The sequence below is a fragment of the Staurois parvus genome, unplaced genomic scaffold (genome assembly GCF_062004578.1).
Source record: "Staurois parvus isolate SC_StPar_1 unplaced genomic scaffold, SC_StPar_1.0 ptg001418l, whole genome shotgun sequence".
In the NCBI taxonomy this organism is placed as follows: domain Eukaryota; kingdom Metazoa; phylum Chordata; class Amphibia; order Anura; family Ranidae; genus Staurois; species Staurois parvus.
This window is the reverse complement of record NW_028319214.1, coordinates 3,015,104-3,029,099: the sequence shown is the minus strand read 5'-3', so window position 1 is coordinate 3,029,099 and position 13,996 is coordinate 3,015,104. Positions and strand designations below refer to the sequence as shown.

The window sequence follows — 13,996 nt, the reverse complement described above, 5'->3', positions numbered from 1 at the left end:
CTGTCAGCCCCCTAAGCAAACCACAGTTTGCTCCGGGAGCAGAAGTGCGGGCACGTTCTCAAGCCACGTTGTGGGCTTCCATAGACACACAGCGTGGCTTGGCCCCATCCCCGCTCAGGATTTGATTGACAGCAGCAGGAGCCAATGGATCCTGCTGCTGCCTCTGTGCCCTATGAGGAGAGGAACACAGACCAGTGCTGCTGCAGACAGGCACAACACTGCATCAGGACAGGTAAGTATTTAGGAAGGTGAGGGGATGATACAAGTAGCGGGACATTTTTTTTTTTCACCTTAATGCAGGGAATGCACGAAGGTAAAAATGTTTTGGTTTTATAACCACTTGAAAGTGGTTGTAAAGGCAGAAGGTTATTTACCTTACTACATTCTATGCAGTAAGATAAAAAAACCTTTTACATGCAGCTTTCCCCCCACAGTCCCCCTAAATACTTAACTGAGACTGATCCTGATCCAGCAATGTACACAAGAACCGAGGCTCTTTCGCTTCTCATTAGCTGAGAAATAGCAGCTGGAGTCATTGGCTCTTGCTGCTGTCAATCAAATCCTGAGTGGGGGTGGGGCCAAGCCACAGAGAGTCTGTCTATGGATGCTTACAGCCCAGCTCGGGAGTGCGCCTGCTGCTGTCAATCATAGCCAGTGAGGAGGGACCGTGTCCGAGCCATGCTCTGTGAAACTTATTGACACACACAGCAGGGCTCCAGAGCGAGCATGGGTGCCTCCAAAGCAAGCAGCTTCATGTGGGGGCACTCGGCAGGGGGGTAAGCCAGGAGCACTGGTAGGAGAATCGAAAAGAGGAGAATCGGGGCTGCTCTGTGCAAAATCATTGCTCAGAGCAGGTAGGTATGACGTTTGTTATTTTATTTAAAAAACAAACTTTTACAATCACTTTAAATCTTTATACTGAATTTTACTGATTTACAGTCTTTTTTTTCTCAACAAGGTTGTTTATTTTGTGCTGAGGATAATTAATGAATGATTTAGAACTTCTTGTTGATATGAATACATTTAGATAATGAAGTAAGTGAGCAATGCATGAGAGTTTAGCAGTCCTGTTCAGGTGTAGTAGGACGCATCAAGCCTCTCTCTGATAAGTAGTTTCAGAAAAAACAGATTGAAAAACCAGTATAAGGCAGTTCTATGTGATAAGCATTTCACATCTGGACTTCATTGACATTTTTTTCCCTGTGACATCTGCTGAGGGGTGGTAAGAGGCACAGCCTTCTGTATAATGCAGAGTCACGCTTCCAGCTAAGACTAATTTACTTTGACAGTTATTGATGGCTCTGGACAAAATAACCAACTAACCATACTGTCTGCTTTTTTTCTTTCTGGTTGTTTTGCAGATAACTTTGCAAAAGTAAATCGGGTGCATTATAAAAAAAAATAGTGAAATCTAGCTACCTGTAAATGGATTTAGCCTTTCCATCTAATAGTGCAGTAGACCTGGACCCATTTTTAACATTTTTAATTTAAATTTAAAAAAATATACAGCCAATACAACAAAAGAGAGAAGACATATTTTAAAGTATTCCTCAAACTATTGTGAATGGCAACCTGCTCATCAAGATTTTATTAAAAATATATTTAACAAATAAAGTTTCGATACGTTTTCTAAAGAGACCATGGGGTCTAAATTTGCCATACTCTCAGTGCAGGCTTTAGCAGCATTTAATAAGTGTTTTAGCAATGAATTTTTATATTTTTTTAAATGGATAAAGGGGTATCATGCAATGCGTATGCTGCTAGGTTTCTGTGTAGAGACACGCCTGTGAAGGTACCAATTGTTCTACCAGGTCCTAGAATTTCTGAAGCTGTGGACAATCCCAAAAGTTACGTACCTTCCCAAAATTTAAGTGCCTCCAGCCTCAAGACACCTTCAGCATTGATTATTGGTTTGTGGAACATTTAGATGGGGTTTAGTGGGAATTCTGTACCACCTCGTAAGGACCTTATTATAAATATATACTGGATATACAATTAGCAATTGAGGCCTTATTGGCAAAAAGAAGTATGCGTTCTTTTTGGGTTTGGGTAAACATAGTATTTAAGTCTTTTTCCATCTCTGTAAGAATGGGAGCTTGTTCCTTCTACTAGTGTATGATAAAGATAGGATAGGTTATGTTATACTGGGTGTCTGAGCTAGGCATGATTGTTCAAAGGGGGTAGGATCTCTGATTGTTGTACTGTCATGGGGATGCTTTTGAGGAGGAGAGGGGTATGATCCAGGATATGGTCTTAGTTATCTTGGTAGTGCCTACCAGCAGGTTTTGACTAATAGCCGAGGTTCTCTGATGAAGGCTTGTTCCAGATTGACTTTGACTTTAAAGGGGTAGTAATGGTCCCCCCATGCAGGCCCATACCATTCGCACCACATACTAGCACATTATGACAAACGTACCTTTTATAAAGAGCCTTCCAGCAACATGCTTTTACCACTGCCTACGCTTCCATCTTCATTTAGTCTTCCTTCCAGATTTACACTCTCCAGCCATTCAAATGTCTGGGCCTTGATGACGTCACTCCTGTGAATGTGGATAGGAGTCATGATCATGGTACAGCACTCTCTGCATTGATGGCATACTCAATGTGCCCTGAATGCAGAGCTGCTACACATACGACGGTGACATCACACTAGCGAAAGTTTAGAAGATATTTAGGTACAAGTAAAGAATAAGACTTTACTACTGTTTTAAATTGTATTGTATGCACAAATTCTTACCAGTCTGGTAAGGTGGGTTGCTTTGTGGTATTTGACTAGTTTAAGGAAGCCTATGCCTTTTCTTCTTCTTTTTTTTTTTATCTTGAGCAGAATTAGGATTGATCTCTTTGGTCTAGCTGATTTTCTGGCTTAAGTGTATTTCAGAAATCTGCTTCTCAGATCTCACATACCGTATATACTCAAGTATAAGCTGAGTTTTTCAGCACATTTTTTGTGCTGAAAAACGGCCCCCTCGGCTTATACTCGAGTCAACGTCTGCAGATGGCTCCCCCCCCCCTTCCAACAGAAGGGACACTAAGTACAGGGGTGGGCAGGGAGCTGCTGTCTCTTACCTGGCTCCGGTCCCACGACGATCCGGTCCAGGAAGCGCGGCTGCTCCTTCATTCGGTTCGTCCACTGGATGTTCGCGCGGCTGCTCGGCTCTGCCTTCTCACTGGTGATTGGCCGCCAGAACTGTAGCTCAGGAAAGGCACACAGGCGGCCAATCACCGGCGAGGAGGCGGAGCTGAGCGGCCCCGCAAAAGTTGAGTGAAGGAGATGCAGGTAAGTGTGCCGTGCTTAGGTGCTGCTGCAACCACATATGCTGGCTGCAGCAGCACCATACTGGAACAGGGGTCAGCAAGTGTCAGTGGGAGGAATAGTGCCCCATCATTGGTGTCACTGATACCAATGATGGGGCATTATTCCTCCCACTGACACCAACGATTGGGCACTATTCCTCCCCCCCCCCCCCCCCCCCCACTGACACCAATGATGGGGCACTATTCCACCCCCCACTGACACCAATCATGGAGCACTATTCCACCCCCAACTGACACCAATCATGGGATACTATTCCTCCCCCCCACTGACACCAACGATGGGGCACTTTTCCTCCCCCCCACTGACCCCAACGATGGGGCACTATTCCTCCACCCCCCCCACTGACACCAATGATGGGATACTATTCCTCCCACTGACACCAATGATGGGACACTATTCTTCCCACTGACACCAAAGATGGGGCACTATTCCACTGACCAATAATGGGGCGCTATTCCCCCCACTGATACTAATGATGGGGCACTATTCCTGCCACTGATACCAATGATGGGGCACTATTCCTCCCACTGACACCAATGATGGGGCGCTATTCCTCCCACTGACACCAATGATGGGGCGCTATTCCTCCCACTGACACCAATGATGGGGCACTATTCCTCCCACTGACACCAATGATGGGGCACCATTCCTCCCACTGATACCAATAATGGAGCACTATTCCTCCCACTGATACCAATGATGGGGCAATATTCCTCCCACTGACACCAATGATGAGGCACGATTCTTCCCACTGGTGTTCCCACCCTCGGCTTATACTCGAGTCAATAGTTTTTCCCAGTTTTTTGTGGTAAAATTAGGTACCTCGGCTTATATTCGGGTCGGCTTATACTCGAGTATATACGGTAAATCTTAGTGGAAGCTTCACTGGAAGGGCTTGGAGGAGGTACAATAATCATGCAGATACTTTCATCTTAATGATACTATTCTGGCTGAACTAGGTAAATGCTTACCTGTTCTAGAATTTTCAGTCCTGTTTGACTGTCCTAGCCAGGAGACTGAAGTTAAACTCGAAGAATAACAGGTATGTTGAACCCTAGCTAGCATACATGAGAGATTGACCATTTAAATGGAAAATGACTTACGATTTGGTCTCTTAAAATGTTGGTGAGCCCTATACCCATCACTTTAGACTCATGATAGCTTAATATACCCTGTCAAATGCTTTTTCAGTATCTATAGACAGGAGAACTTATGGGATATGTTTCATTTGGACATAGTGATTGGCATTTAGGACTTGGGTGCTATACCTCGCTTCCCTTTCTAGGGCAAATCCTAAGTGATCTGGGTGTATTAAATTGGTGATATAGGGGAGTAGTCTTGAGAACATTTTTATGAAAAATTTTAAATCCACATTTAGCAGTGAAATGGGGAGATATTGTAGCTTTGACAGAGCTTAGGGACCTTGCCCTCTTTTGGGATGACTGATATATAGGCCTGTAGGGATTCTTTAGGAATTTTATGGTTATACCTTATGAAATGATATACACGCACATATGTTGCCTATATTGACTTTTAAAGTGATACTAAAAAGAGAAGTATTGATTTCCATAATTCATTCACATAAATCATATATATCATGCCACTGTATTATAATTTTTTTAATCCTCTAAGTACCTGCAGTATTGTTATGTGGTGATATTTACACGTATGTGATTAGTGTCAGAATAGGTCCAGTAGGCAAGTAGATATTTCACTCACAAACTGAATGCTTTAGTGGCTTTGTGAGCATGCACACTCTGTTGTATAATATGTAATGAGAATTTTTCATAGCCTGGGTTTGGTGATGCTTTTAATGCAGGTTTTCTTTTCTGTCTTTGTTCAATGTACATTTCCCCTCACTTACATCCCGTCTCAGAGAAAACAGCAGGAAATGAGAGGAAATGTGTCAAAAGTGAGGGAATCCCCGTTTTGGACTATTGTCACTTTTCCCCTTCATTCCTGTTCAGCGATAGCTGTGACATTCTGGATTTCCGATTTACTTTCTGTCACAATGACAAAGGGAGATGGTGAGTCTCTCCAACTTGTACAAAGATAGCAGTAAAAACCTGAGAGGGGTTTTAACCCTTCCATATTCTCGCTAAAACTAAAAAAAAAGTTTTAGTTAAATTTTTAAGAAAAGTTACACTGTTTCTGTTAAAAGGAGTCAAACAAGATTCTGTATGTGCAGATGTATGAAGAAATCATGTTCTGGAGCTTAGTGGTTGTGCCTTGATCCATAAAGCACATGTATTTTCTTGCTTATTTGGATCTAGTGCATTGAATGTGACCCCAGCTTGTCATTGCACACGGGAATTTCTTCATCCAGCCAACATTTCCCACAGGTGCAATCTCTGTTCAAAGCTAAACATTCTTTCTGAGAAGATGCACAAGCATGAGAGAAGGGCCCTCCATTGGAGTATAATGGAAAGGGAATATGTCATGCAGCACATCCTCCTCATTGATAATCAGGCTCATCCCTTACAGATAAGTTGGCACTCCAGCATGTGATCTGAAAGTGGAAATATCACAAAGTAAATTAACTTGTTCAACTAAGATTACAGAGCGTATTTCTGTCATGAGTGGAAAGGTAGTGGAAGGGATTGGCATAGACTTGAATGAAACTCTCCTGTATTGCAGGAGCAGCATCCTCTTCAAGTATGTGTGGGATTAGTGCATAGGTGTGGGCAGCCTGGCACTATAATGTTTAGTGGACCAGACAGCAGGGAAGAGGGAGCTGGATGTCAGGGAGAAAGGGGTATGGTAGCTATTGTTGGTGGTAAGTATGGACTTGCGCAGGTCCCAGAATTAGACTAGTTGCACTAATTGTACCGCACAGAAAATGCACAATTCTGGTTTTCACTGTCTTATTGTGCCAGGAAACGGAGGGAATTTTCATACGTGGTATCTTTTATCTGTTTCAAAGTATTTCCACATGTTTCAGATTAGGCTGGTTTGATGGAAGCCTTGTTTTCCAAAAAAGGGAATCTGCATTACAAATACATCTGCTTCTCATAAAATGAACAACGGTGTAGTTTTACTGCATCCCGCTGCTGTACTACACACTTTGAATTCAAACTTCATTTTTGGTGTTGATAATAAGCCAACACTTATACAAAGCACAAAGACTCACCACCAGCAAAACATAACATAGTAGCAGCAGCACTCAAAATAGAAATAAAAATGTGGGTCTTAATGCTTCATGAACTTTCCAATTTTTTTTTTTTTTTTTTTTCTTACTGATGCTAAAAAAGATCAATATTCCAGCTGGTACTAATATGTACCAGCATACGAGGAACATTTTTATAAAATAATTTTTCCCATTCACACCAAGCATTACAGTATTGCTACCATATAGATTACATGTCAAATTTTGTACAATTTTGCAGCACCCCTTTTCATATACCGTCATCCAAATCAGAAAAGCAGATGTCTGTGGACTGATTATCACTCTCGCTTTCCTCATTTAGCGTTGATGAAGTATCTTCCTGCTCCCAAGACTGTTCCTACTGAATATCTACAGTGACCTGGTCACCTTCAGCTGCCTTACCCTACTGTCTGATTCTAGACACTGATGGGCCAGTTGTGCTGTACCCCAGCTCACACTTTCTACTAACAGTTCCAGTGCGGCCAGTAGCACACCTCCTGAGTGCTTCTGACAGAACTGTTGCAGGGGTTCTGCTCCAACCTGTCATAACCTGCATTCAATAGGTAGACTTTCTGGCCTCTGTGGACATGAAGGACACATACATGAAAGACCTACTTTTTTTCAGCACATCATATATTCCTTTGCTGTGGGGCCTTTCCAATTCAAGTTTGAGGTACAGCAATTAGGCCTATTTTCTGCACCTTGGGTATTCACCAAGGTGCTGGACCCTGTGCTAGCCTTACTGCGATCTCAGAGCATTCCCGGTGTGGAATATCTGTACAATCTCCTGCTGAGAGAACAGTTGGCGTAAGTTCTGGTGACAATGTAGTGCAGACAGTACAGATGTTTGGCTGGGTCCTGAGCCTTCACAAATCCCCACTGGAACCAGCTCATTGCATTGAATATCTGGGCCTAGTTCTTGACATAGCTCAAGCCAGAGTTTTTATTCCCCTGGAGAAACTCTTTGCTTTGGCATAAGAGTCCTGGGGTTGATGGGAGCCTCCTTCGAGGGAGTCCTAATTGCCCAGTTCCACACCAGACCTGTGCTACTGAAAAATCTGCCATCATGAGACAGTTCAGTTCAATTCTAGAACAGACTGAGGACCAGGTTGTCCCTGGCTTTGGTGACTGAGAAATCCTAATCTGGCATCAGGAAAGTCCTGACCTATGGCCCCCTGGAAGATTGTCAAGAGGGATATCAGCCTGTCAGGCTGGGAGGGAGTCCTGGACATCTTCCCAGTGCAGGGGACATGGTCGTCAGAATAATCTCACCTCCTGATCAACATTCTTGAATTTCGGGCAATTTAATTGTCCCTGCAAAACTATACATTACGGTTGGATCTGGATGTGTTGGACAACACAACAGGAGTGGCGTATATCAACCATTAGGGGAGTGGCAGAAGTTTTGTCCAAGAGGTACATCAAGTTCTGCCCAGAACTTTCTACTCTAGTCTTTTCTGTCATTTACTTCCCAGGTCTGGACAATTTTCAGGCAGGACCTGTTTCACAGGTGGGTAGGCACCAATTGTGGCCTTCCAGACCTCCAAGTTCAGCAACTAACTGGACAGGTTAGTCTCTAAGTACAGGGATCCTTTGGCGGAAGTAGTAGATGCTCTTTTTGCTCAGTGGGATTGGTGCACCTTAACCTACACCTTTCCTTCCTTGAAACTCCTTTGTCATCTGCTTTGCAGGATTGAGATGGAGGGCATTCCTGTAATCCTAATGGCTCCAGACTAGCTCAGGTGGATGTGGTATTCTGACCACTATGTCCAGACCAGTTTATCAGAAGGGGATCTCATGTCATTGCCTGCATGTAGTTCAGGCTGTGAGAGATTACCTCCACAGTTACTGCTTCTTTCAGAAATTCTGAGTCTCTCGTCATTTCTGATGGTCCCTGTAAGGGTGAACCAGCTTCTCATTCCACTAATTAACATTTGCTCAGAAAGACCATTCAACCTATAGTCTTAAGGATCGAGAGCCAACCTATTGTGTCAAGGCACATTCCATCAGATCTGTAACCTCCTCTTGGGCTCTTCAGCATCAGCCTACTGTTTTCTCAGTTTTGCAAGGTTGCAACCCCATCTTCTATTCACATGTTTTGTCCAAACATTCTTGACGTTTACCAGTTGGATGTTCAGGCCTCATCTAATGCCAGCTTAATGCATAAGGTTCTTCAGACTTTTTAAAAGCCAAGTTCACCTTTTGAAACATGTTACATGCTCCACCCGTATTTAAGGTGGAACTGGTATGTTCCAGCTCCTAACAAACAAGATATACCTGTGCTCAAATCCCAACAGCTAGTGCATGCATTTATCCATCAGGTGCTAAAGGGGTGCAACCACATATTAACACTAGAAATTCTGTAGGACCCTCTGCACACTGGTATATACCCTTTCAAGCAGACTTTGCAATAAATAGGGATATTTAGTTCACACATATTGCAATACATGTTTAAGCTGGCCAACTGCGTCAAAGTAATCCCTCTATGGCCAGTCCTACTCTGCTCTGCCTACGCAAATGCTACTTTGGACACAATGCCAACAGAATTTCTAGTGTTAATATGTGGTTGCACCCCTTTAGCACCTGATGTATAAATGCATGCACTAGCTGTTGGGATTTGAGCACAGGGATCTCTTTTTTGTTGCATTGTGGGTCAGTAGCCAGACCTGAACCTGGTAGCTCTCCCCCACTTTGTCTTTTCCCCTATGTTGGCATTGTGTCCACAGTAGCATTTGCGTAGGCAGAGCAGAGTAGGACTGGCCATAGAGGGATTACTTTGACGCAGTTGGCCAGCCATTTATTGCAAAGTCTGCTTGAAAGGGTATATACCAGTGTGCAGAGGACCCTTCAGAATTTCTAATGTTCCAGCTCCTGCCCCCTCTACTCCTGATTTAACCCCCCCCTCTCAGCTGTCACTTTTAAAAACTGTGCAGCTATGAGGGGCTGAATAAACTAAAATATGGACTTGTAGTTTCAGTTGCCTGCAGGAGCGCTGATGAAGCCTCAAAATAAAAGGATTTTATGGTAAGTATAAAAATCCTATTTTTATAAGTATAATGTAGTCACTCTAATGAATTATGACTTTTGTTTGGTTGCTTAGGATTTTCTTATGTATTTTGGTGTCTGCACTTTGTTAATAAGTCTACTGAAAACTTGTTCTAAGACATTCTGATTTGAATGTTGGCCTCATAATTGTTTTTTTATTTTTTTCCAAAGGGACTGCAGGTTGGAGATGAAATTATTGCATTTGGCTCAGTAAACTCAAAAAACTTCCAGAATTTACAGAATATTGCCACTGTAGTTCAGCACAGCGAGGGGGTAAGTGCACACGTTAAACCTCACACATTACTTGTAGCAAAATCAATAGTTTTGTTTTTTTTTTTCTTAAACCAGAAATTAAAGCCCAGGTGTACATTTGTTTATTTACTATATAAGCTGGTCATACAGAGCGATTTTCGTAGTCTGAAGGAAAAAAAAATTAAGATTCCTCCATCTTCTCTACACAGGGCGGATGGACAAATCTCCCGCTGCGGCTATTGTGTTCAAAATACCCCAACTGTGCCTGCATATGTTTGGATGCAGATGCAGTTCGGCTGACAATTTTCCACATGGCTCCCTTGATTGTCACTGGAAAGATGTCAGGCAGGGGTGCCGAAAAGACCAACCATGGAGCAAAATATGGGTGGTTTATCAGGAACCAGCCAAAATTTGCTTTGTGTATGGGCAGCTTTTTTTTCACCTGACCCTGCTCACTTTTTTCAAATGTCTTTGCTTTTCTGGGTGACGGTGGAGGTAGTCATTGGAACAGAATGGCTGTTGGTATCACCATCACCTAATTGTAATTGGTAATCATGCTCCGTGCAGATCACTGCATTCTGAAAAAAGAAGCACAACAAATAGGAAAATGTGAGATCTGATATTTTATTTTTGGTCCAGCTCACATAACACAAGAATCAGAGAAAATTGGAGGGCAAAGAAACATGTAAACATTACGATTACAGAAGCCTGAAGTCCTTTTAAATAAGTGCATGGCTGTAAAAAAAATTCTAAGCATCTATGACAAAACTTTTAAAAATAATAGATCTCAATATAGAATGTTTAGTATTGGGTGGATTTGTGTGTATTAAGCCATTGCCTTTATTGTAGAATTCCACTTAAAGCCAACACTTTAGCTAAGCTCCACATTTGTTCATAGGGATGAATGAAGTGTGGAGTGGAATTAGCCAAAAAAAGGAAACCTGAATTTAGAGAAATATTAAGGCTGTCAGTGCTAACTTCCTTCTGAAATTCTAGTTTTCTGGTTTCAGTATTCTCTCAGTCCCTTACTAAGATCAAGCATGTAACCATTGAAGGCTGTCTAAAGTCAGAACTCCTTATCTGCATACATGTTTTAGGTCAGAAAGCATTATATCCATTGGAATATCACGGTAAGTAGCATTTAAAAAAAGAGAGGTCAGCAAGTTTTGCACTGATATTTCTTTCAGTAAAGGTTTCATTAAATGTCTTGTTCATATTGGGTAACTCCTTCCCACCTGCAGTCTATTAAAGTTCCCTAGTATGATACTCTAGGATGCATTAATAAATTCCCCCGTTCTCTTGAGAGCCAGTAGCTGATATTTTGGTGTTGACTTACCATAAATTGGAGAGTGCCATATCTGGTGCAGCTCTGCATAGAAACCAATCATCTTCCAGGTTTTATTGTTAAAGTGTAATTGAACAAGCTGAACTTAGAAGCTGATTGGTTACCATGCATAGGTGCACCATATTTTGAGTGCTCCAGTTTTAGTAAAACAACCCCTTTGTCAGGTCCCCACTGACCAAAAGGAAGTAGTTAGAGTGTGTCAGCTATGACATAGTAGTAAGCCGATCTGTGTAACGTGATGACGCTGTTCCATGCTGGAGTTAAATGATCACCTCACTGGTATGAAGGGGGAGCAGTGTCCACAATAGTATCTAGTCTAGCAAGCGTGATGTGGGAAAGGACACTGCTGTAACCACATGTGGAATCTTGTATGAAGCTGTCGCTCCAGCCACGTACACTGACGCATTTCGCCCTGCCCACAGCGGAGTCTCTGTGGCCAAGCCCCGGTGGGCGGGGCAAAATACATCAGAGGACGTGGCCGGAGCAACGGCTGAGGCCACCTTCATACAAAATTCCACATGCGGTTAGAGCGGCATCCTTTCCCACATCAAGCTATGACATAGTGATCACATGCAGGCTAGAGGCTCTACTGAAAAACAAAAAGCATAGAAGCATTCAGCCTGCATAGATGGACCACCACATTGAGGCCACAGTGCCATTCATTTTAATTGTAACTGTGATTGTCCAGTATTAAAAAGATGATGCAATTTACAACTTGAAAATGGTTTTGAATAAACATGCCATGCGTTCATTATTACCTTGAATGTTGTATTACAGAGACCCTTAAGTGTGACCGTTATCAGGGATGGAAAGTCTGTTCATTTAGGATTAACCCCACAGCGATGGAGTGGAAAAGGACTTTTAGGGTATGTTTTGGCAAAACCGTTCACTCTTATAGGGTGTTGATCAAACAAGCTACATCCAATGCTTTTGTGACTTTCAAATATAAAATTAATTTTTTTTTGCATGCCCCTTTAACCACTTCACACTTTGAATGACAATTGCGCAGTCATGCAACACTGTACCCATATGAATTGTTTAGCATTTTTTGAGACACATAAAACTTTATTTTGGTGGTATTTATTCACCACTGGGATTTTTATTTTTCTGTTATATAAATGAAAAATTCCAAACATTTTGAAAAAAAAGTTGTTTTTTTTTATAAAATATTGCAAATAAATTATCTTTCTTCATAAATCTTGGCCAAAATGTATTCAGCTATCTTTAGTAAAAAAAAAAATAACCCAAATTAGTTTATAACCAAAAATTATAATTTTTCAAAAATGTATTTTAATAATATTATTTGTTTTTGTGTTTTTTTTTTAACATACTGTCACCCTAGCAGTACAGTGTCACCATAGTGACACTGTACTACTTGTGGGGGGTGATGAAGATTTTTTTTTTTACACTGATTGCTTTTACACCCATAAAGACTGTAAAAGCAATAATTTCTCCTTCTCTCTGGCTGCATTCCTGCAGCCATTGTGAAATACTGTGAGAGCTGTGATTGGTCACAGCTTGTCACATGGTACAAGGCTGTTGTGAATAGTCTCGTACCATGTGACCTCTGTGATCATTCACAGATTTCACAAGTAGTAAGCAATGATGTCAGGAAGTGACATCTTGCTTACTACTATTCATGTGATCACAGATTAGCCAATCCGTGATCACATGAATCGGGACCTCACACCGAGGTCCCGTAGAGCGATCGGTGTTCTGCTGTGTCTTCTGGACACAGCGGGCACCGGATTGTGTTGCCACGCGATCCCAGGAAGTGCGCACAGGCAGGGAATACGAGAGGACGCGTAAAAATGGCCACCCGCTCCTGCACTGCTCCCATCCGGCTGTTTATGTACATGGGCTGGACGGAAAGTGGTTAAAAACAATAAAGAGATCTGTTTCTTGGCATATGGGGGAAAAAAAAACTAACATGAATATAGAAATAGATATTATGATATGTAATCCTGTGGTGTCTGTGATTCCAGTTCCCCAAAAAGAGGAATTCTACAGGTGAAGCAACATACATACTGGCAGTATAAAAGAAAAGCTCATAGTATAAAGAGTAGAGCGGAGAAAAAAATGGGTCTTGCACATAATAGCCAAACAACAGGTTTCAGTTTCCACTGTTTCTCTTACTGACAGCTGCTTAAGCCACTGTCTGGCTCAGCCAGTATAAGAGACAGTGAGGTCATAAAAATGTTTTTCCATGGCTGACATATCTTGTTCTGTTGGAATACAGTGTTCATGTATTTTGTGCAACAACTTCATCAGTATTCAGTAGAGATATATTCTTCAACTAGTAGATGGCAATGTTTATGTTTGTAGCTGACTCTATATGGCAGTGGTTCTCAACCTTCCTAATGCCGTGACCCTTTAATACAGTTCCTCATGTTGTGGTGACCCCCAACCATAAAATTATTTACCCAGTAATTATAATTCATGAGTGTCGTTTTACCTCCAATACTGCTGCATCAACACAGTAGCTGCTTTTAACAGAGTAGCTGCTTTCAACACAGCAGCTGCTTTCTACACAGTAGCTGCTCTTTACACATCGGAAATATGTGTTTTCTGATGGTCTTAGGGGACCCCTGTGAAAGGGTCGTTCGACCCCAAAGGGGTCGCGACCCACAGGTTGAGAACCACTGCTCTATGGTATAGTATTTTCTGTGTCTTTTCTCTAAATAAAGTTTCCTGTTGCAGTGAAGCAGCAAAGCACATGTGGGCTGTCTTTTCTCTACAGAACAAACAGTGCACAGTCCACATGTGCTTTGCTGCTTCACTTCAATGAGGAAACAATAAACTTTATTCAGAAAAAAGACATAGGGAATACCATGCCATAGATGCAGCTATATACAGAATTTCTTACCTGTTCTGTGCATAGCACATTGGG

General features: G+C 42.1%; 1 protein-coding gene across 1 annotated transcript in view; it reads left to right on the top strand.

The window, feature by feature from the left end:
* Positions 1 to 13,996, top strand: part of PSMD9 (proteasome 26S subunit, non-ATPase 9) — a 30,698-nt gene that overhangs the window by 14,146 nt on the left and 2,556 nt on the right. Inside the window, exons 4-5 of the mRNA XM_089662049.1 lie at positions 9,681 to 9,782; positions 11,884 to 11,972. Coding sequence (XP_089518175.1) covers positions 9,681 to 9,782; positions 11,884 to 11,972 — 191 coding nt within the window. The remainder of the gene's footprint in view (positions 1 to 9,680; positions 9,783 to 11,883; positions 11,973 to 13,996) is intronic.